Source organism: Lacerta agilis, chromosome Z, assembly GCF_009819535.1.
Source record: "Lacerta agilis isolate rLacAgi1 chromosome Z, rLacAgi1.pri, whole genome shotgun sequence".
NCBI lineage: Eukaryota > Metazoa > Chordata > Lepidosauria > Squamata > Lacertidae > Lacerta > Lacerta agilis.
The window spans coordinates 19,070,226-19,092,639 of NC_046331.1; the positions used below are offsets into that span (position 1 = coordinate 19,070,226).

Genomic DNA, 22,414 nt, shown 5'->3' on the forward strand with positions numbered 1-22,414 from the left:
GGGTAATGCAGAGTTGGAAAAAGTTCAGAACAGGGCAACCAAAATGATCGAAGGGGTGGAGCAACTATCCTATGAAAAAGGTTGCAGCATTTGGGACTTTTTAATTTAGAGAACAGGCAAGTAATAGAGGTTTATAAAATGATGCATGGAGAAGGTGGATAGAAAAAGCCCCCCTTCTCTCATAACATTAGAATAGGGTTACCAGACGTCCCCGTTTGCCAGGGACAGGCCCCGGATTTACAAATCAGTCCCCTGACAAAATCCATCTATTTAGTGTTGCCTTTCAGTTGTGTCTGACTCTTCGTGACCCCATGGACCAGAGCACGCCAGGCATGCCTATCTTTCACTGCCTCCCGCAGTTTGGCCAAACTCATGCTAGTCGCTTCGAGAACACTGTCCAACCATCTCATCCTCTGTCGTCCCTTTCTCCTTGTGCCCTCCATCTTTCCCAACATCAGGGTCTTTTCTAGGGAGTCTTCTCTTCTTATGAGGTGGCCAAAGTACTGGAGCCTCAACTTCAGGATCTGTCCTTCCAGTGAGCACTCAGGGCTGATTTCTTTAAGGATGGATACGTTTGATCTTTTTGCAGTCCATGGGACTCTCAAGAGTCTCCTCCAGCACCATAATTCAAAAGCATCAATTCTCCAGCGGTCAGCCTTCTTTATAGTTCAGCTCTCACTTCCATACATTACTACTGGGAAAACCATAGATTTAACTATATGGACCTTTGTCGGCAAGGGGATGTCTCTGCTTTTTAAGATGCTGTCCAGGTTTGTCATTGCTTTTCTCCCAAGAAGCAGGCGTCTTTTAATTTCGTGACTGCTGTCACCATCTGCAGTGATCATGGAGCCCAAGAAAGTAAAATCTCTCATTGCCTCCATTTCTTCCCCTTCTATTTGCCAGGAGGTGATGGGACCAGTGGCCATGATCCTAGTTTTTTTGATGTTGAGCTTCAGTCCATATTTTGCGCTCTCCTCTTTCACCCTCATTAAAAGGTTCTTTAATTCCTCCTCACTTTCTGCCATCAAGGTTGTGTCATCAGCATATTGAGGTTGTTGATATTTCTTCTGGCTATCTTAATTCCGGCTTGGGATTCATCCAGTCCAGCCTTTCGCATGATGAATTCTGCATATAGGTTAAATAAGCAGGGAGACAATATACAGCCTTGTTGTACTCCTTTCCCAATTTCAAACCAATCAGTTGTTCCATATCCAGTTCTAACTGTAGTTCTTATTTAGTAGGAAGTTGGAAAGTGTCCCCAGATTCATTGAAAAAAATCTGGTAACCTTACATTAGAACTCATGGATGTCCATTGAAGCAGAAAGTTGGAAGATTCCGAACAGATAAAGAGGACATTTTCACGCAGCACAGAGTTAAACTATGGAACTCACTCCCACAGGGGGCAGTGATGGCCAACAACTTAGATGGTTTTAAAAGAGGATGGGCCAAATTCATAGGAGGAAAGGGCTATCAATGACTACCAGTCATCATGGCTATGCTCTCTCTGTATGGTTGGAAGCAGCAAATGCTTTTGAGTACCACTTGCTGGAAACTGAAAGAGGGGAGGGAGCTGTTGTGCTTGAGTCCTGCTTGCAGGTTTCCTACAGGCCTCCAGTTAGCCAATGTGAGATTAGGATGCCGGACAAGATGGGCCATTGGTCTGATCCAGCAGGCTCTTATGTCCTTACAAACTCCATCTGAATTAACTACCAGCCTATTGTACTTGAAATAATATCCAGAAACATTAGCTGGAATTCTTTAACAGGAGAAATAAACAAGCTGAAGATTCCACGCTCATAATGGGAAGATGGATGTTTGCTTATTTAAACAGGAGTAGTTGATTAAGGGAAACAACACCCCCCCCCCAACAGCATCTCTGAAGGCATTGTTTTCCTTGCAAGTTTGAATTTCATAGCTCTCGTCTAAGTTGGTGTGGAAAGCATGGTGTTTAGGTTTTGGGTTGGGTGGGCTAAACCCTAGAAATTAATAAATGGTAGGATTTTGATTATTTGGGATGTGAAAGGAGAAATACAAGCTGCAGAGGAATTCCTGAGCTAGCCAATGCAAAACAACCTGGCCAAGCTAAGGCTATTAAAAGCAATACAACACTGTTGAGGGCCATTGGCAATACAAGAGAACTGACCTTCCCCTTGCTCTGAGGTGTGAACAGAGTCTGGGATTTGGAAGGTTGTCAGCGTAACTGGGTGTGAGGTGACAGGAAAAGAGGGTTGTTTTTAGCAAGGTGTGCTGGGAAGAAGGAGGGGAAAGAAGAAAGACTGGGATACATCTTGGGCAGGCTGGCTGAAGGCTGGCTGGGAGAGATCCCTTGTACTTTAGGGATCTGCACTGCTGTGGGATACAAGCTCTGCTTCAGATGACCATGCCGTAAGATCTGGACTCCCTCCATGCAGACTGAAGGTGTAAATAGGTGAACAAACCATTTTTCTTAAAGCTATGACAGTCTCTGACATGTCTCAATTCTCCAAAAGACCACAGACCCTGGGTGAGTGCCTGGGTCCCCCTGGAGTCTTATAGAAAGTAGGGGGTGGCACCCAACTTTTGTAACCATATGATGTTTGGGTTGCTTAAGGCAGAAGGTTTGAATCTGATTCTTCTTTCACTCAGGGCTTGTCCACACTTCTGTTTGTCCTGAATTCCCTTCCACCTGTCCCATGGTTTCTAGGCATGGGTCCGAGAGGTTTTTTGTTCACCCTGCCATTTCCCCTGGAAAACCTGATGTTTACCACTGAATCCAAGTTCATGTCAATCTGCAGAAACCCCTGATGGACTTTTGCTCTGACTCAGTGGTAAGCAGCAGGTTTTCCCAGGGAAATCAGCGGGGCAAACCCACAAAAAGCCTGGGACAAGTGGAAGTGTGGGAGAGCCCTCATTCAGAAAGGGCCTGGTTCTCCCTGATGTGGCAGACCTGTATTTGGCTGTAGTCCTTTAGACTGAAAGTGGGAGATCACATGGTGTAATGATAATACAGAATGATTCCTGCCACTTCCCTGAGGAGGAAGGGGTGGTGGTGGTGGTGGTGGTGGTGGTAGGTGACTCCTTATTGGTGGCAGCAGGGCCGTCTTAGAGGGATCGGCCACCATGGCGCGGCGATCCCTCGGCGCCCCCGGCGTGCCACCTCTCCGCCTGCCTCCCTCCCACGCTGGCCGCTCCTCGGGAGGAGGGGTGGGTGAGTGGGGGATGAGGGGCGTGGCGCTGGAGCGGCATGGGGCTTTGCGCGCCCTTCCCAGCGCTCCAGCTGGGGCTCCAGAGGGCGGCCAGCTTGCAGCCCGCCCACCAGCTCGCGAGTGCCCGCCCGCCCGTGAGGGCGGGGGCGGGTTGGGGAGGGGGTGCCCGGTATGCCGGCGGGCTCGCGGGGTCGCCCCTGGGGGGCCCGGCGCCCTGGCCCCCCAGGCCCTATGATGAGACGGCCCTGGGTGGCAGGACAGGGGCAGTAGTGTATGGAGGTAACAGGAGGGTAGGTCCCAAACCAGTTACAATAAAGGGCATTCCAACCAGTTACAATAAAGGGCATTCTGACTTTTCTGCCAGTAAGAGCTGTTTGGAAGTGGAACAGACTCTACTTTGAAAATGGTGGGCTCTCATTCCTTGAACCTTTCTAAGCAGAGGTTGGATGGCCATCTGTCACGTATGATTTTGCACGTTCTTAGACAGGAAGACAAACATGGCACAGGTCTTTCAGGTCACTGCAGCAGCTCCCTCACTGTCCATGTCTCTTAGTCATACATATGCTGTGAGATGGAATCCAGGCTTCCCCCTCAAACTCCTCCACTAAATGCCCTCACAAACAACCCTGTTTATACAAGTCCTGGCCACAAGAGCTTCACCTGCTGTATTTTGGTTTGGGTCCAACCCTCTGGAGCTGCAGAAAACAAGCTTGCTCCATCTTCCATGTGACAGCTCTTCAGATATTTGAAAAGGAGTATCATATCACTTCTCCATCTGAACATACCCAGCTCCCTCAACTGTTCCTCATAAGGCTTAGATTCCAGAACCTTGATCGTCTTGGTTGTCTTCCTCTGCACATGTTCCAGCTTATAAACATCCTTCTTAAATTGTTGTGCCCAGAATTAGACACGGTATTCCAAGTGTGGTCTGACCAAGGCAAAACAGAGTGGGACTATTACTTCCCTTGACCTGGACACTCAACTTCTGCTGATGCAACCTAGAATTGAATTAGGGTTGTTGTGTTTTTTTTGCTGTTGCATTAAACTGCCTCGCAGAGTGCAATGTCCTGGATGATAAAAGGAACAACAATTTCACTCCACAGAAATGAAAGGGTAAGATGCCACTCACATCAGAAGGACTTACAAATATTCATTTTGACATTAATTAATACTGAATTATCCATGTTCACTCAAGAAAGCAAGAGCTCTTACCGATAAGTGGGTAAGCATGATTGTCCCTTCCTGGTATTACCCAGAGGAGATAGTCTCTTGGCCGGCCCTGTAGATTGAAAAACAGAAAGAGGGGTAGAAATGAGGTGGCAGAATGAAAGACTGGAGCAGCTGGGAAAGGGGAATGCAAAACAACAGAAGGGGATACCAGGCAATGAAGCCCAGGCAGCAGGTGGTGAAGGGAGGATCAGGAAATGCAGGGCTGCAAACCTGAGGAATACAACAGAGTGACCAGCAAGTCTGACATTCAGAGGAAGCGGAACAGTACAGCTGAGGAAAGGGGAAGGCAATCAGACAGAAAGAAGTCAAAGCTGAAACCTTACAGGAGCCTCCCCCAACCTGGTGCCCTCCAGATGTTTTGGACTACAATTCCCATCAGCCCCAACCAGCACAGCCATGCATCTGGACAGCAGCGGCTTACATAAGAACATAAGAAGAACCTGCTGGAGCAGGCAAATGGGCCCATCTAGTCCAGCATCTTCTTCTCACAGTGGACAACCAGATGCATCAGTGGGAGGCCTGCAAAAGGAACCCAAGAGCAAGAGGACTCTCCCCTCCTGTGGTTTCGAGCAACTGGTACTCAGAAGCATTACGGCCTCTGACAGTGGAGGCTGAGCACAGCCATCATGGCTAGCAGGCAGCGGTAGCCGCCTCCTCCTTCTCCACAAATTTGTCTAATGCTCTTTTAAAGCCACCTAGGTTGGAAATACCGGTAGATGCAATATCTACACAAGACTTGAAAAGCCTGCCTTGAGTCATTATATACATGGCACATTTTAGCACACCACAGTCAAATTATAAACTAATATATTTTGCCTAGGTGGCAAGCTACGAGGCCGGTGGCTTTCAAACTTTTTCTCTCTCTGAAGAAACCCCTGAACATTGATTCTGGGACATGCTCCAGAGCAAAAGGTCTGACCAAGAGTTACAGCCACTTTGTCTGTGTGAACTGAGAATTCACCCTTGTGCCTCCCAGACTGCCTTCCTTAGCAGCAGCAAAGTTTAGGCGTGATTTGGAAAGCAGGGGGAGAGTTAGGGAATCTTGACTGAAATTACCAACCTTCTCATGGAGGAATACTTGCAAAGCCACAGAAATTTGAGAAAGGAATGGCTTTGTCTACAACTTGCAGCACTCATGTCTTATACTAAGTGTGTGTGGGGGGGGGGGAAACCCAAGCATTCATGTGAATATGTTGGTCATAAAAGAACAAATCTGTATTTTACAGCCCTACAGTTGTCTTAATTATGTATTTATTAAAGTCATGCATATTCACTTTTAGTGCTTATTTCCCACTCCGTCTCAGAACCCAGTATACCCCCCCAAAATAAAATACATACACAGTAAGTCTAATACCTCCTTAATTTTTTAAAAATGTAGGGTGCAAAAAGCATGTGGCCCAGATCCCTTCTCCAGTCTGTTTGCTTCTTGGGCATGAGTGGATCCCTTGCCTCAGTTACACTTAAGAAAGCTCAAATGACTTCATCTTCCCACCCCCCCGCCTCACACCTAGTAAAAAAAATAATGCAGTACTGCTGAGCCATCTCTAAAAGGAAATAAATTTTGCACTTACAGGAAGTCCCAGCTGCTCAGTGGTCCTCTTGATGACATGCTCTGCTGTTTCTATATTGGAGACGTTTATTGCAGTGCTCTTGACACAAAGAATAAAAAACACATTTAGGTTCTGTTCAGGTACCATAGAGCCTTAAAACCACTTTAGATTGAAAATCAAGACTAAGCACTGCCACATATGGCTGTACTGAAGAACAGGACCAACCTAATAGGCCAGGCTATTTTCCCCACTGTTACTCACAGAGGAGCTGTGGTCACCGTCCATCAACAAAATCTGCATGGATATACTTTTGGGATACTCAGCCTGCTTCACTTCATTGATGTGCCTGTAATTCATAAATTTACTGTTAAGAAAACCACAAGGTGCATAGTTACTGGGGCATGCAGAGAAAGGCACTAAAAACACTGCTATAGACCATTTTGGGGAGACTAACTTTTTTGGGGGGGTTGATTTCACCCAAGGATCCCCATGCCATTTAAGTCCTGTGCACACTCAGCAGCTCCCTTCAGAGGCTCTAACACAGGGGTGGAGAACCTCAAGCCCTGAGGACCCTGCTCAGCCCACGACACCTCTCCTCATGTTGTACCCCTCAGAGCAGTCCTGCATCAAGAACATTTACCTGGCTGGAATGTGGTCCTGGGGCCATGATAATGGTTTACACAGGTGTGGGTATGTGGGTATGTTCAAAACCTCTGATTTCTGTGTGCCAGGAATGTAACCTACAGCACAAAGGTAAAATTCACACCCGTTGCCCTGCCCACTTTCATCTCTGGCCATGCCCAGCCCTGGCATGCAGCTACCCACACAGCAGGAGTGTAGCTTTTTAATGGATGTGTGTTAGTCTAGGGTGCTGCCTTCCACTGCAATGCCACCCTTCCCATGTGTTTCCTATGTGGCAGTAGCCAAACAGATGTCCTCCTAATATTGTGGAACTACAACTCCCATCTTCCCTGGGGGCTGATGAGAGTTATAGTCCAATGCTGCTTTGTAGGCTGCAGGACGTTGGCAATTCTTGTGAATGAATACCTGAAAAGTGGCTAAATGGGATCAAAGTAGAACATTGACAAAGTATAAGACAGTACACTCTGAGGCACACTATAGACCCAACACATTCCCTCCTCCCACTTCCAGTTGGCTTATCTATCTATCTATCTATCTATCTATCTATCTATCTATTTATAACTTTTATACCCGATTCTTCATCCAAAAAGGTTCCCACGGCAACTTATGTACATTCAAGACAAGACAGTCCCTGCCTGTAGGCTTACAACCTAAAAACCAAAAAGCATGACATGCAAGGGAAAAGGGATGGGGAGGAAAGAGGAAAATTAAAATCCAAACTCAGTATTGATTTCTAAACAGTTGGCACAGTTCAGGGGCATGAGGTGCCCGATGGATCTGGGCTTTTGGCAAAGCTGATGGAATGAGCCTTCTGCTTCCCATTTCTCCCACTGAGTCAGCCTGAGGGAATGGCAGTTGCCCTTAGGTGCCAAGTTGAGGGGAGATGAGGCCTGATGGGGCTGGCCTGCCACAACGGAACTGATGGAGGTAGCCCTGCTTCTAGCCTACTTTAGTGGGGAACAAGCAGCAGCCATGGCAAGGGCCACTAGATGCCACAGGCAGGCCACCGTGGCACAATCCCACTCCCACCTTTAGGCCACGTGGCATCCCTGCTGCAGACAAAAAGAATGCAACTCTTACCACAGCAATGTTGACATCCACCTGTCCTTCACTTCAGGCGACCTGAAAATGAGTAGGAAACACAATGGTAAGGAAGCATCAAAAGTCCTCTGGCTCCAGCAGGGGTGGGGAACATCAGTTGCAGGGGCCAACTGTGGCCCTCAGGACTCTCTCTATGCTATTCCCCCTCCAGAGGCCCCACCACTTGCCAGGCCCTGCTCCTCAAGTGCTTTTACGTGGGTGAACTGTGATAATGTCTCAGAGGATGAGATGTGTGTGGTTAAGAAGATAAGAAAAGTCTGCTGGATTAGGCCAATGGCCCATCTAGTCCAGCATTCTCTTCTCACAGTGGCCCTCTAAGAAGGGCCTGCTGGATCAGGCCAAAGGGGGCCCATCTAGGCCTGCATCCTACTCTCACAGTGACCAACCAGATGCTCATTGTGGGAAACCCTTGAGCAAAACCCAAGCAGAGGAGCACTCGAGTTCTTCCTGAGGTTTCCAGTAACTGGTATTCAGAAGCATTACTTCCTCCAACCATGGAAGCAGAGCTTGGCGATCATGGCTAGCAGTCACTGATAGACTTATTCTCCATGAATAGAAACCTCCTCCATAGAAACCTCCATCTTGCCTGGCTGGTATGAAGGTTAAAAGTCTTGCTCCATCCACTTTTGCCTCTAGCCCTGCCTCCCAGTGGAATGCGGCCCCCAGAAGATGATCCAGAGAACAATGCGGCCCTCAGGCTGGGGAAGTTTCCCCCTTTTCTTTGTTCACACTGCCATAGATGATATACAGAACTATAAATCACTGTCCCTTCTGACAAAGGCCTAGTACAAAAGCACAGCCCCTTCCTGTTCTATTTTAGTAAAATAATTTTCTTGTGCTGCTGAGCTCAATTTCCTGGCGAAGCGAAGCGAGGCTCTGATAAGGGGGCGGAGAGCAAATGCCTTGTTCTGACGTTTGAAGCAAACATCTTTTTCACGTTGGGCAACGGCCTCTAATTAATATCTTGCTTTGTCTGCTTTCCTTGCCTTGCAATTCTTAGAAACTATTTCCCTGGTAGTATCTGCAATGACGTGAAAGATACAGAACCTGTACCAAGGTTTGCCCAAACATATATTGGCTGTAAAAAGCAAAGGTCAGAGTAGTCATTCTTCTAGTCAAGTATCCTGCAATGCGCGGCAGAGCAAAGTCAATTGAATACTCCCCAATAGCCTGAATAGCCAATAGGAAATTATTTCCTGGATGAGATGAGGAAATAAATTTTACATTTTTAGCTTCAATCAGGAAAGATATTGAGGGGGGCATAGGGCAAATGTTGTTAGCCAACCTTGTCTGCTGAAGCAGGAATAAAGGGCTGATCCATACCATATATTTAATGCATATATTTAAACATGACCCTCACCAAATACCATGGGAACGGTAGTTCTTAACTGTGTGTAGCTATGAGCGGGAAAACTACAGGTCCCATGAGTCTTGGGGTGAGGGCATTCGCTTTAAATATATAGTGTGGATATGATGGAATACTGACTTACTGAATTAAAGGTATTTATTTTCTGCATTAAGAACATTAGAGCTATGAAGCTGGATCAGGCCAATGGCCCATTTATAGTCCAGCATCCTGTTCTCTTTGCAGCAAGCCAGATGCCTGTAGGAAACCAGCAAGCAGGACCTGAGCACAAGAGCAACTCTCCACTCCTGTGGTTTCCAGCAACTGGTAATCAGAGCCATGCTGCCTCTGACTCTGGAGGAACAGCGTAGCCATTGTGACTAGTGCCTTTGTTTGTACTATCCTCTATGAAGGTGTCTAAACCCCTTTTAAAGCCATCTAAGTTGGCGGCGATCACTCCATCTTGTGGTAACAAATCCCACAGTATAGCTATGTGAAGAATTAGTATATGAAGGAGGAAATGTTGTCTATTTTCAGATAACAGACACTCTCAGCTGGGTGCAGCTTTCCCCCATCAACACCCAATAGAAGCTGTCCAACCACATCTGGAGGGATACAGGCTGGGGAAGAAAAATTACAGAGCACATATGCTTGGCGCATTTTTGTTATGAAATTAGCCACAAAATGGACAAATAAGCACAATCATTTCAAAGGTCAAATGGCTACACCAATCACATTATACCATGCTTTGAAGACAGTAATCCTTGTGTGGTTTTTGATGTGTCCAGAACTGAATTTTATTTGTACTTTAAGTCATGTTCATGGTATGCTTCAAAGGATGTAAATGAATGAATGAGTGACTGAATGGTTGAGATTTCTCCCCAGGCAGGAAATCTCAAACATTTCAAAGGAAGTTAAACTACCATTCAACCCTTAATGAATCTCCATGTTAATAATACTTGTTCAAACGGATGTTGTTAACTCTTTATTGCTGCTGCTGCTGCTGCTGTTGTTGTCGTCGTAGTTTTAGTGTGGTGCTTTTGACCTGTCTCAAATTACTGCTTATGTATTCTGTTATTTAAAACTAGCATAAGCTACATTGAGCACAGATAATTGTGGGAGATAAATTTTGTAAATAAATTAGCCAAACAAAGTAATTAAGATTGGGAAACATTCTTAGCGAGTGAGGGTGGTGGAGGTCCGCTTCTGCATCCCTGTGTTGTCATCGGATGTCGTCTAAGGAAAATGTGAGCTGTTTTTTTTTGGGGGGGGGGAATAGATGATGAATTCTGAGAGAAGGTGTTACCTATAAGTGACAACAAAGTTGGTGGTGGGCCAGCCAATCACAAAGGAGGTCTCAGGGGTGAATCTTTTCTCTGACACTTCACTGAGGCAGCTGCCTGTCCACACCTCACTCAGGTGCACCTGCTTCTTCAGTTTCAAGTTAGAGGATGACCTAGATGCAAAGCCAGAGACAGGTTATGTTAAGAATGCTGGCAAGAGGCAGACGGCATGTGGTGCCCATGTCTTCTTCTGCATTCCCACCATAGACCTCCCCACCATTTATCTTCACTTCTCCTGAATTATGACCACTGTTGAACCACCCTTAAGGAGAGAAAGGGAAATTTGATTGAATTTGCCTTAAAGGTAAACCTTCCTGGTTCACTCTTCCCCAAACAATATGTGAACCAAAACACACCATCCTACAAAATTCTTGACACAACTTTCCCATGGAAAAATCTGAAAAGTCTTATTTGGTAGATTTTAAAATACATATAGACTTATTCTAATTGCTGGTTCCAACTGCTGACACACTTTCCCTTCAAGAAATGACAGACTTGCTATTGTTGTTGCTTACTGTTGTTTTTTTTAAATTACATGTGAAAAAGCAATATAATATATATTCTTTTAAAAACAAAATGCACTTAAAGAAGAAGAATTACACTTCTCTGAATTTTGTGTTGCACGTTCTCCAATCAAATAAGGTACACAAAATCTCACATTTTAATGGAAAATGTGAACAAATGCATATGTTAGTGAAAACAACATTTAAAAGCCCATTACAATAGGGGGAGTTGTTAATAAAAATATGCAATACTAGGGCAAAAATGATACTGATTTTGTATACTGTATTAGGAAAATTATACATTAAAATACAGACAAAGTTTTATGAGGACTTTTAAAAGCAGCAACTTGGAAACTGATGTGCAAGTGCAGAGAGGCTGGATAAATGAGAGATGAAGAGAAACTGAAATTGGCAGGTTCATTCATCCCTACACACATTCACCAATGAAGTCACACTCCTTGTTAGCAGGATGGACCCACAGATTTATGAATGGGAATGGTTGTTGTTGGGGTCAAGAATCAGATGCCAGAAATATCCTCTTTATGAGAGAAAAGACTCCAGTGGAGCAGTCAATTCCCAAATCTACACAGTAGGCAGTGAAAGCTGTTTTCTTCCAGCATAATTTTAAAGAACGCATTATGTTTTAAATTGTTGCTTTTTAATAGTGTATGATCTGTTCATTCTTGTAAATTTTCTGTTTTATTTTACCACATCGTGACATTCTTTGAGCACATTTTTTCCTAGAATGGTGAGATATAAATTACTGTAACAAATAAAACAAACGATAAAGTAATCACAATTATTTGTTCTGTTGCACACCAATAAAACCTTGCATAGGGAGAGACTGATGTTTCCCAAGTCTCCCCATTTCCTTTGGGGTCTGGCATTTCATAAAAGAGGCATTAGCCTTGTTGTGATTTTACTTAGCAGTAGCAAATCTAATCTGGCAAAATATTGCACAATTTCTTTAATTTTGCTTCTCTCTCCCGCTCAACCCTATGCCCCTCAACTTACTTTCATAAGAGTATTTGCTGCATTTTAAACTTGTTTTATGAAGCAATCAGAAAGTCAGGACGCGACTGTTTATTTATTTATTTATTTATTCTGATGTATAGCACATTTCTATCCTGCTGGTCCATTTCAGAATGTGTGTGTGTGTGTGTGTGTGTGTGTTTAAAGTACTAATTATACCCTAAACTTTAGAAACCTGAGGTGTTCCATATGAGGACTTCATTAATACTGCAAACAGGTCATTCAGATATCATAAGCACATTGCTGGCATTAAAAAAAATACTTGTCAGATTTTCCATGTGCATTGTGCAGGGTAAATCCTGATTCAATAGAGGGAAAATACAGGCAGGTGTTCTGGTGCCAATAAAGTTATGTGGATGTAGGAAAAAATTTTTTTTGCATGGGTGAGATGTGCCCATCCCACAATCAATCAACAAACAGCTGGAAAAGCCTCCGGTTCTCCGCGGAGCTGCCTCGGACGCACTCTTCTCTTCTCTGCAGACGCGCACTTACTAACGGGGTGAAAGGGGGGTAGCTGGGCTTCGCAACCCCCCAAGTAGGCTCAGGTGGGTGTCCTGAACCTCTAAGGAGCTGCCGCGGCGTGAGAAAGGGCTCCCCGGACCGGATCTGAAGGCTCGGAAAGGAGAGTCCTTGGCGCCAGTGAAGCGGCGATCCCTCCCCCAGGTGAAAAAGCCCGATTCCGGGACGCTCAAGCGGCTGAATCTCCGCTGGAAAATCAGGACGCGGTCAGACTCCCAGCTCATAGAGAAAGGAAAAATTAAAAGGAGCTAAATGTTGCTGTAATAGTAACACTGTAACTAAGGTGTAACTAAGCAGTAACTAAGCTGGAAGATTAGCTGGGAAGGATCCTTTTTTGCAAACTAGTCCTGAGCGGAAGAGAAGCTGAGAGGAGATCTATCCCAATGAACCTCGGATTTCAATAGCCCTTTTACGAAAACAGGGAAAAGCCTGTTTTCCAAATATGATTTGCTCACTACTGCCCTCCTCCACTGATGATAAGCTAAGCGAGCTCTTACACCAGACTCCCCCAGCCTGGTGCTCTCCAAATGCTGTTTGATTCCAACTCCCAGTAGCCCCAGCAGCCAGCATGGCAAACAGTGAGAGGAGTTGTAGTCCAGCAACATCTGGGGCGTGCAACAATGCCTAGCTTAATTCTGAGAACGGAGAGAGAGAGGCCACAAATGGACCACACTCAAGAAGGTTCCATTAGCAAGTACAGACACCTGGGCAAGTAACTGTTGTGAGCTTATTTGCAAGGTACTCCTAAGAAATACCCACTTCATTAACAGCCTTGTGGATCAAATCTGCACTTACTTGGACTTGGCAACAATCAACATATTGCTGAAGAGGAACAAACATCTCTCTTGCGTCTGTAAGCCTGTGGTTAGCTGTACATGTTCCTCCAAAATGAAAACGGAATTTTGATTACTGAAAGCCCCGGCTGGTAATCCATTGTCTGAATGGACGGTGTGACAAATGACTTCCCTGCTGAAAAAGAGAAATTATCTAATGAGTTGTGATGGGGGAGTGGGGCCAATGCCAATGAAGGTGGCCCTTTAAATCCTTAGCTCAGGCAAACACCAGAAACAACCCCTCTCACCCAACTGATCCTGCACATATGTTTTGGATATAAATCTCCTTTTCGTGCTTTGTGTATGCCAGTGAATCTGAATCAACAAAAAATAAAATAAAATCAGACAATCGTCCTGCTTTCTTCAAACCACATGACTGAGATAAGCAAAAAGCAGGCCAGCTGCAAAAACACATCTTGGCAGAAGATCCAATTAGCGTGGGAGACCAGGGATGCAATGGCAGCCCCAATCTCTGGGACTTGGGTGTAGTAAGGGGGGCAGCTGTCCCACCCACCCAAATCAAGTAAATAAATAAAAATAGTTAACTAGCTGACTTAACTAACTGACCCACTGCATTGCAGATAACTCGGTTCTGCCTCCAACAAAAAGCCTGCCTGCCCCCCATAATAATAAATCCTGGCTATGCCCAACCTCTGAGATGAATTCACCTCTCAGCTGTCATACACAAAGATAATTGTTTGAGAAACTTGAAAAGAACTAATGACCCCTGTTATGTATTGAAGTTCTCACCCTAGGCCACTAGGGGTGTGTGTATATAGTTAATTCTGCTGCAGTTTTCACTCAGGTCCGCACATGCAAATGAAGGATTGAAAAGTGACGTTCAGGGATTGGGTAACTACAGAAAGTTGTTACTGTTGCATTGTAGCTGAGTTCTATATAAGCAGGCTGCTGAGCCCTTCAGCTCACTTCTGTTCCAGCCTGAGAATAAACAAGAGCTGCTTGGAAATCACTGTGTCGTCTGCTGTGTCCACCCACAACTTAACAACCCCCATGGAGGAGCAGCTAGCAGACACTGGTGTGAGGGTGAATGCTTTATTGGAGAATGCAGATTTGGTCAAGGAAATTGGTCTCTGACATGAAAAGCAGATTCAATTAGTTCTGAGAGACAACAGAGATTTGTTACAAGCTTGAGGGAGCTGAAAACAGAGTGAGATGCATAAATCTTTGCTTGCATCCTGATTATGGTCCATAACCTTATGTACTGTATTCACTTTAAGTCGTCAGACTCCAATATAGGGTCTAATATAAAAGTTCTAAACTACTCAATAATAAAAGAGGTCAAATTTTCAGGTTCCACATGATCACTTCAAATAGATATTAGTTTGTAAAACAGGAAAATGTTACTGAGACTGCCTAATTATTTTATACCAAATTGGTTGATTAAGAAAGAATCATCATCACCCATACAGGGCTGATACACAAAACTAGTGCTTTCTGGAGTCTGAGCATCCATATCAGATCCAACCTGACCAGATCCACCCAGGACCCTTCTGGAGCTTTTTCATTTACTCTTAGCACTCCCTTATTTACCTGAAAACCTCCTTTAATGACAACTCCCCACATCAAATGGGAGGCGCTTTTTGCGTGGTTGCGCGCAGCCCCCCAGATCCTATGCGGCTCCCGGCCATATAGCCTGGTTTCGCCCTCCCCAGGCTGGATATCTGGAGGTCTCCGCCTACCTCAAGCAGTTACCCAATCCCACCTGGGGAGGCGTTGCCAGGGGACCTGGCCAGGTAGGGGGAGGGACCGCCATACCCACACAATAGGGTGGATCTTACCTGGGAATCATCAGTTGGCTCCAGAGCTTCTCCCACCCTGCCCTCCCTCAGTTAAGCCTTCCTTTGCAGGTTAACCTCTTCTCCACAGGTACGCGGGCGCTGCTACGTCATGGTCGCTGTTGAAGGGCCAGAAAGGAATTTTGGGCGGAATCCTTTAGTCTATCTTCCCTTAATGGGGGGGGATGAAGCGGTGACCCACGCCCCCCCCTGCGGCAGCGATCCCAGGGTTCCCTGTTAAAGGGGTTGTTTTGAGGGGAAGCATTGGCCATATGCCAATTGGATGTCATTGCTCTCCCCTGAGACAGTGGCGAAATGAGCCGGGCTCTCTGCTTGAACATATATTCTCCAGAGCCAGCCCAATCCCCACACACTCTGGATAACCCTGATGTTCCCCAGATCCCCGGCCGGGGACTGGGAGGGATAAACGCCCAATGCCTAAGCCAAGGTCTCCCTACACCTGAAACTTTAATAAAGTTGTGGCCAATTTTAATCCCATAGCACATTGTCTTGAGTCATTATTCCACCCGGGATTCGCCTGGGGTTGGGGGGACTCCGCCTTTCCACGCAAATGAACCTGTCCCTCCTTCCTACACCTGGAGCTCCCTCCAATAACATCTGCATGACACCTTCCTCTTTTCTTTCTCAGGGCTGCTCCCCAGCATATAATGAAAGCAAATCCTATGTTAGGTGTTATGCAAGAGTGAGAGAAAAACTTTTCTCTATCCGCTTTCTCTATGCCATGCATAATTTTAGAAACTTCTATCATTTTGCCTCTTACTCGCTTCCCCCCCCCCCCCCAACTAATTATTTCTAAATCAGCATCCAACACCAACATCTAGTAACACTTTGAACCAGTAATTGTACAAGTTGTGGATATGTGGTCAAAATGTATCTAATCTTGTTCTTTAAAAAATGCAATGCAAGGGAACTAATAATACGCGAACCTACAAATCACCAGTGACTTTGTGACAAATTCCCAGGGTCAGGCCAACCCAGGAAATGTTAAGTGCCCTCTCTTTGCCCTCTGCCTAGTCTGCAAAAAGGCATTCTTCCCTGCATCCAAATAAAGCCAAGAATGATGTGTTTCTCCAATTCGAGCCACTTGCAGAAAATGGAGAAAGCTGGAAGAAGGAAAGGCCCTCTCAGTGGCAGCCAGTGTAAGAATTCCTCTCAGATAAAAACCATGCTGGAAGCTGCACAAATCATTTCCCCAAAGCAGAGGGGTTATATTATGGTGCTAAATGAAAAATAGTGTTCCCATAAAAGCTTGCTTGGTTCGCAGTGTAAATCATTAAAGTTTTTTTTTTAATCTTGGCTTTAAAGGAAATATTTATTTCAATTAAATAAACGGGCAGGAAATGTTATTTGTGAGGGCATCTTTGGAACAGGAATGACAGAGACCATGGCCTTCCAGTATCCATCATCTCATTGCTGGTGGGGGTGAGGGAGTCTCCAAGCTCTGTGATAACTTATTCCCTATTAAAGAGACGGCGGGTTGGGCTTGCTGTTCTTTTGAAAAGTCCAGAAGGCTCAGGCACAAATTCCCCTCATGCAATGAGGGGCAGGGCAAGACCTTAGCTAGCCGCCCCCCCCCCAAAGAAGGCATGCAAGGCGCCATCCAACTGTCATTTGGACACCATTCCAGATTTGTGTAGGGATTACTCCTTAGCCTTCTCTTCTCCTGAAGATGATCCTCCAGGAAGGGAAGGTTTAGGATTAGAGTTTTCCTTCTCCTAGATGGGCTCTCTTCCCAGGTTGACAAGTCCCATCAGCTCCTCACTTCCCTCTACAGCACATGCAGAAACCGCTTTCTTGACCATTGGACCCACTATTAGTCTCATCCACTCAGTCCACCCGGAACCAGTCTTCACATGCAGGAGAAGTCCCTAACTCGTAGATGGTTAGATTTACACAAGTCCTTCAAATTGGGTCTGGAAAACAACTGGCAAGCAGTGATTTTTTTTTTTTTTTTATACAATGGATATGCTTGGTCTGCCACTCCCACAAGCACTCTGGGCTGCTGAATTTTGCAGTAGCTGCAATTTCTGGACTGTCTTCTAGGGCAGACCCAAGTAGATTGGATTTCAGTAGGCTAACTTGGAGGTTTTCTACCCAGGAAAGCCAACAAGGTCATCTAGGCCTCAAGTAACAAAATTATTTTCTCATCCATTCTGTTACATATGGGGGAGGGGTGGGGGTGTTTAGTGTTCCATTTTGTGCAAAGCAAAGTTTGGAAAAAGTTTGCAAATTTGCCATCCACTAGAAATCTGCGCTTCTTACTTCTGAAATTTTGGAAATAACATTGATGGCTAAATGGACCTATAAAACAAGATCACAAAGCAGTACATTGCTACCTCGGTTTAAGAACAGCCCTGTTTACAAACTATTCGGTATAAGAACTCCGCAAAACCGGAAGTAGTGTTCCGGTTAGCGAACTTTACCTCGGTCTAAGAACGGAATCCGAACGGTAGAAGGGTACCGGTGGCGGGAGGCCTCATTAGGGAAAGTGTGCCTCGGTTTAAGAATGGCTTTGGTTTAAGAACGGACTTCCGGAACGGATTAAGTTCATAAACTGAGGTACCACTGTATTTGGCAGGACAGATTTATCAAGCGTTCATTCAGTTTTGCAATGGGAAAGTTATGGATAATATTACTCCATATACTTAGGACAGCCTTGCAATAAAATGTGGTGACCACTCTAGATTTTTATACAGAAGCAGTGAGAGAGAGGAAGTGATTCATGTTTCTAGGAGTCATCTGAAGGGAACAGAAGCATACCCTGACCCACATCCAGATAACTTTGCACCCTCGGAGGAAATTCCCACCTCCGCTTTTCCAGGGAGACCTAGAAGTTGCCTTCAGGAGAGGAAGAGCCACGCACTTCTGTTTCCTCTCTCACTGCTTCTTCTGTGGAATGTCCAGCATCTCCAATAAGTCTCTTCTAGAAAACGGCCTTTGCTAAGCCAAACTGAATGTAATTTGGTGCAGGAAAGAGGAAACCTAGAAGGGTGGGGGGAGGTCAGGGCAACCTCCACAGTGGCCCTATGGGAACTAGGGCTCTTTTGTTTTCACTCCTGTGGATTAATAGGGTGGGGGCGGAGAAAAAACTAATCAGCAGTTAAATGTGCAGTGGCCTTAAGATTGCACGTGGTCAAATGACTGTAACAGATTTTTAAACAAAAATAAAATAAAAATGAGCTGCAGTACACCTGGAAAGCCACAGGGTCTGCAACCCTGGCACAGAGCCTCTGTGAATAAATTTGGGTGAAACTGCAGAGATTTGGAAGTGAGGCCAGTTGGCACAATCCAGACCTCACTTTCCCATGTGATCAGTTGCCTTGGATCTGCCTAAAATTTGCCAGTTTACTTATGTGACTGTACTACCTACCCTATTTATGCCCTCTTGTTTGATTTGACCTGAGGAACTGGTACTGAATTGCTGCTGTGTGGGGCTTCCCCTGCACTTGATCTGGAAGCTGAAGTTAGTGCAGAATGCTGCAGCACGGTTGCTGACAGGAGGAAGATGGTCTGCGCTGGTTGCCAATCTGCTGCTGGGCCAAGTTCAAGCTGTTGCCCTGAACAGCTTGAACTTGTAGTATACAGTACAATGCCCTTAACAACTGGAGGTGAGTTTATCTGCGAGATTGCCTTACCCCATTAACACACACTTGATCTGCACAACTGGATCCTGTTACAGGTGCAACATCACACCGTTTGTAAGAACTCGAGCATTTCGTGTGGCAGCACCTACACTTTGGAACTCCCTGCCTGTTTATATCACCTTCGCCGTACTCTTTTTAAAGCACATGTTAAAAACATTTTTGTTCAGGTAAACCTATCCAAATATGTGGAATGTTGACATGTGCTTTGATCTGTTTATAGCTTATCTGTAAGTTTAATTATTCTTTGAAAAGTTTTGAATAGCTGCTTTTAATAGATTTTCTTAATATGTTTATTGTTTTGTTCTCTTTGTAAACCACTTTGAGGCTTGTTTCTTTTTTAAATGTCAGGGGGTATATAAATCTTTCAAGTGGCACCCCCTGCCAAAAAAAAAAAAAAAAGATTGTAGAATGCTGGACATTTGGACTGGGAGAATATTGGTAATTTCAGTCCCCATCACTCTAGGCCAGCCACTGCCAATCTCGTGCCCTCAATATGCTTTGGACCAAAACTCCCTTCAGCTCTACCCAGCATGGTCATATGACGCTGAGGCTGATGGGAATTGAAGTACAAGACATATGGAGGGAATCAGCTTGGCAAAGGCTGATCTAGGCAATAAAACCCAAGCATGTGTGCATACTAAGGAGGGATTGCAAATGAAAGTTGCTGACCTGGAGTGATGCTTGGACATGCTGAGTGCCTTGCTGAGTGCAGCAGATGTCGAGCGCCTCCGCTGTCCAATAGGCTTCATTTTCTGTAAGGAAAAAAAGAAAAGGCAGATTAGGTAAGTATGCCACCAATTCACTAATTTCCACATGCTTAAAGCTGAACTACGCTGGCAGCAAAAAGGATGTTAAACTATGGAACTCACTGCCATAGGAGGCAGTGGTTGCTACCAGCTTGAAGGTCTTTAAAAGGATTGGGTATAGTCGTGGAAGATAAAGACTGCCAATGGCTCTCTCCCTTTTAGGAAGAATTGCAGCAATAAAGATGAATGTACTGCCGAGAATGTTGTTCCTCTTCCAATCAATACTGATAATAAGTGACAATGCTTGCTTCAAAATTTATCTGGAGTGAGAAAAAGCCAAGAATAAAATATAAAATACTTACAGATGTAAAAGAAAGGGGAGGCTTTTCTCTTCCAGATTTTAAACTTTACTATGAAGCAGCATGTCTTACTTGGATTCGGGATTGGATCAAATTAGAAAAAGAAGAGGCAATAGATCTGGAAGGACATGACAATAGATTTGGGTGGCATGCATACTTATGGTATGGGAAAGCAAAGGTACATAAAGGATTCCATAATCACATAATAAGAAGGTCCCTACTAAAGGTTTGGGAAAAATATAAAGAGTTATTGGAACCTAAAACTCTGTGGTGGATATCACCTGTGAAACATTGTCATTAAAAATGTATTCAAAGAAAGGAATATGGCCAACATACAGAGAATTATTAATTGAACAGGAAGGAAAATTAAAATTAAAAAATATGATGAGATAAAGGAATATCTTCAGAGTTGGTTGCATCATAGACAACTGAATGAAATTTTCAAAGAAGATAACAAGAAAGGATTTGCCTAAACATTTTCCAAATTCCAAAGGGATGTCATAGATGATAATTCTAAATTGTTAAGGAAGGCCTATAACATACTTTTGGAATGGGAAATTAAAGATGAGGAAGTTAAATCAATAATGATTAAATGGGTGCAGGATATAGGACATAGCATACAATTTGACAATTGGATAAAACTTTGGAGAGTGGACTTGAAGTTTACGGATTGTATATTGTTAAAAAAAGAATTACATGAAGAAGATGTACAGGTGGGATTTTACACCAACAAAATTGGCAAGAATGTATAAAACAGAACAAAAGAACTGTTGGAGGTGTAAACAAGGGGAAGGTACCTTTTATCATATTTGGTGGGAGTGTAGGAATGTCCAAATCTTTTGGGAAATGATATATAATGAATTGAAAAAAATGTTTAAAATGACATTTACTAAAAAAAAAAAAAAAAAAAAAAAACCAGCAGCTTTCCTGATAGGAATTTTGGGACAATTACCAAAAGAAAAACGGACATTGTTTATGTATGCGACGACAGCGGCAAGAACTTTGATGGCACAGAACTGGAAGACTGAAGAAATACCATCAAAGGAACAATGGCAAGAGAAGTTGATGAACTATGGAGAGTTGGCAAAGTTAACAGATAAACTTCATGAAAAAGACATCATATTTGCAGAAACAACAAAAAACACAGAGTCATTGGCAGGATTTAAATAATCATTTGCAATTTTATTTATAAAAAACAAGAAACATAATAGTATGACAACATAGAAGTATATACAAACAGCAGAATGTAATATGAGTTGTAATAAACCAGGGATGGAAGCTGAGGGAAGTCAGCAGGGAAGGGGGAAATTGAAATTTGAATGCAATGTAATGATTACAGATATTGTTATAAGAGAAAAAAAATCTAATAAAAATGATTTTTTTTAAAAAAAAAAGACTGCGAATGGCTGCTAGCCATGATGCATGCTCTGCCTCCATGGTTGGAGGTAGTAATGCTTCTGAATATGTTGCAGGGAACCATGGGGTGGGGTGGGGTGGGGTGGGAGTGCTCTTGTGTTCAGGTCCTGCTTGTAGTTTGGGGCACCTGGATGAACAGGATGCTGGATTAGATGAGCCATTGGCCTGATCCAGCAGGGCTCTTCTTATGTTCAAATTTCCCACATGGAGAGGCCTGATCCATCTCTAGTCATGTGCAACAGCTTTGCCCGGCCCAAAGTCAACTTGATCCAGACAAAATAGAAAATTCTTTCCAGTAGCACCTTAGAGACCAACTGAGTTTGTTCTTGTTCTTCAGATGATGCATGCACACAAAAGCTCATACCAAGAACAAACTCAGTTGGTCTCTAAGGTGCTACTGGAAAGAATTTTCTATTTTGTTTCGACTATGGCAGACCAACACGGCTACCCACCTGTAACTTGATCCAGACAGTTTGTGAAACTTAAATAAGGACTTCCATATAGACGTGTGGTGACACTTATCTAGAGTTGCCTTGGTGTCTGAAACATCCTATTTCTGCAAACATGTGTGTATGCACAGAAAAGCATCCACAGCCACTTAGAATGTTCTCTTCTTCTGCTTGCTTCTCAAAGGCCCAAGGGCTCATCCATACCTTTGCTCGACCCATATTTTGACCCTATCGTGCACTGATTAATCCCCCTATTACAAGACCTTTTCTCGATGTTCTGTGGATGTGCTTTGCAAATAATCAAATTTTAGCCACTGAATTGGGTCTTATTAGAAGCACAGACAACCTGAGGGATTCTGCCAAGCTTAAATTCGGTGGCTAAGATTGGATTTTTGCAAGGCACAGCTGCCGAACAAGAAGAAAAAGCTTACAGTCCCAGGGGAATTAATCAATATGCAAAAAACAAAAAAACAAAAAACAAAAACAAAATACAGTTCAAGCAACAGTTGTGGCTGTGCCATAGATAGGGTGTTTATATCATGTCATTTATACCTTGGGGGAAAATAAATAGCATAGCTTTTCTCCTGTTTCAAAAGAGCAAGTGTGGTGGACCTAATTCCAATTGTGAACATTATAGGGTAAATGGTTAAAGCCTTCCCTCTGCACACCGCGGTCTAAATCTCCCTCCCTCCCTCATTAA

The 22,414-nt window shown here is 44.2% G+C and overlaps 1 protein-coding gene across 1 annotated transcript in view; it reads right to left on the bottom strand.

The window, feature by feature from the left end:
- Positions 1-13,464, bottom strand: part of LOC117040269 (rho GTPase-activating protein 20-like) — a 29,672-nt gene extending 16,208 nt beyond the window's left edge. The window contains exons 1-6 of the mRNA XM_033137941.1: positions 13,246-13,464; positions 10,360-10,509; positions 7,688-7,729; positions 6,227-6,311; positions 5,987-6,064; positions 4,398-4,464 (exon numbers count right to left, since the gene is read on the bottom strand). Coding sequence (XP_032993832.1) covers positions 4,398-4,464; positions 5,987-6,064; positions 6,227-6,311; positions 7,688-7,729; positions 10,360-10,509; positions 13,246-13,268 — 445 coding nt within the window. The 5' untranslated portion in view covers positions 13,269-13,464. The remainder of the gene's footprint in view (positions 1-4,397; positions 4,465-5,986; positions 6,065-6,226; positions 6,312-7,687; positions 7,730-10,359; positions 10,510-13,245) is intronic.
- Between the last annotated feature and the right edge of the window lie 8,950 nt (positions 13,465-22,414).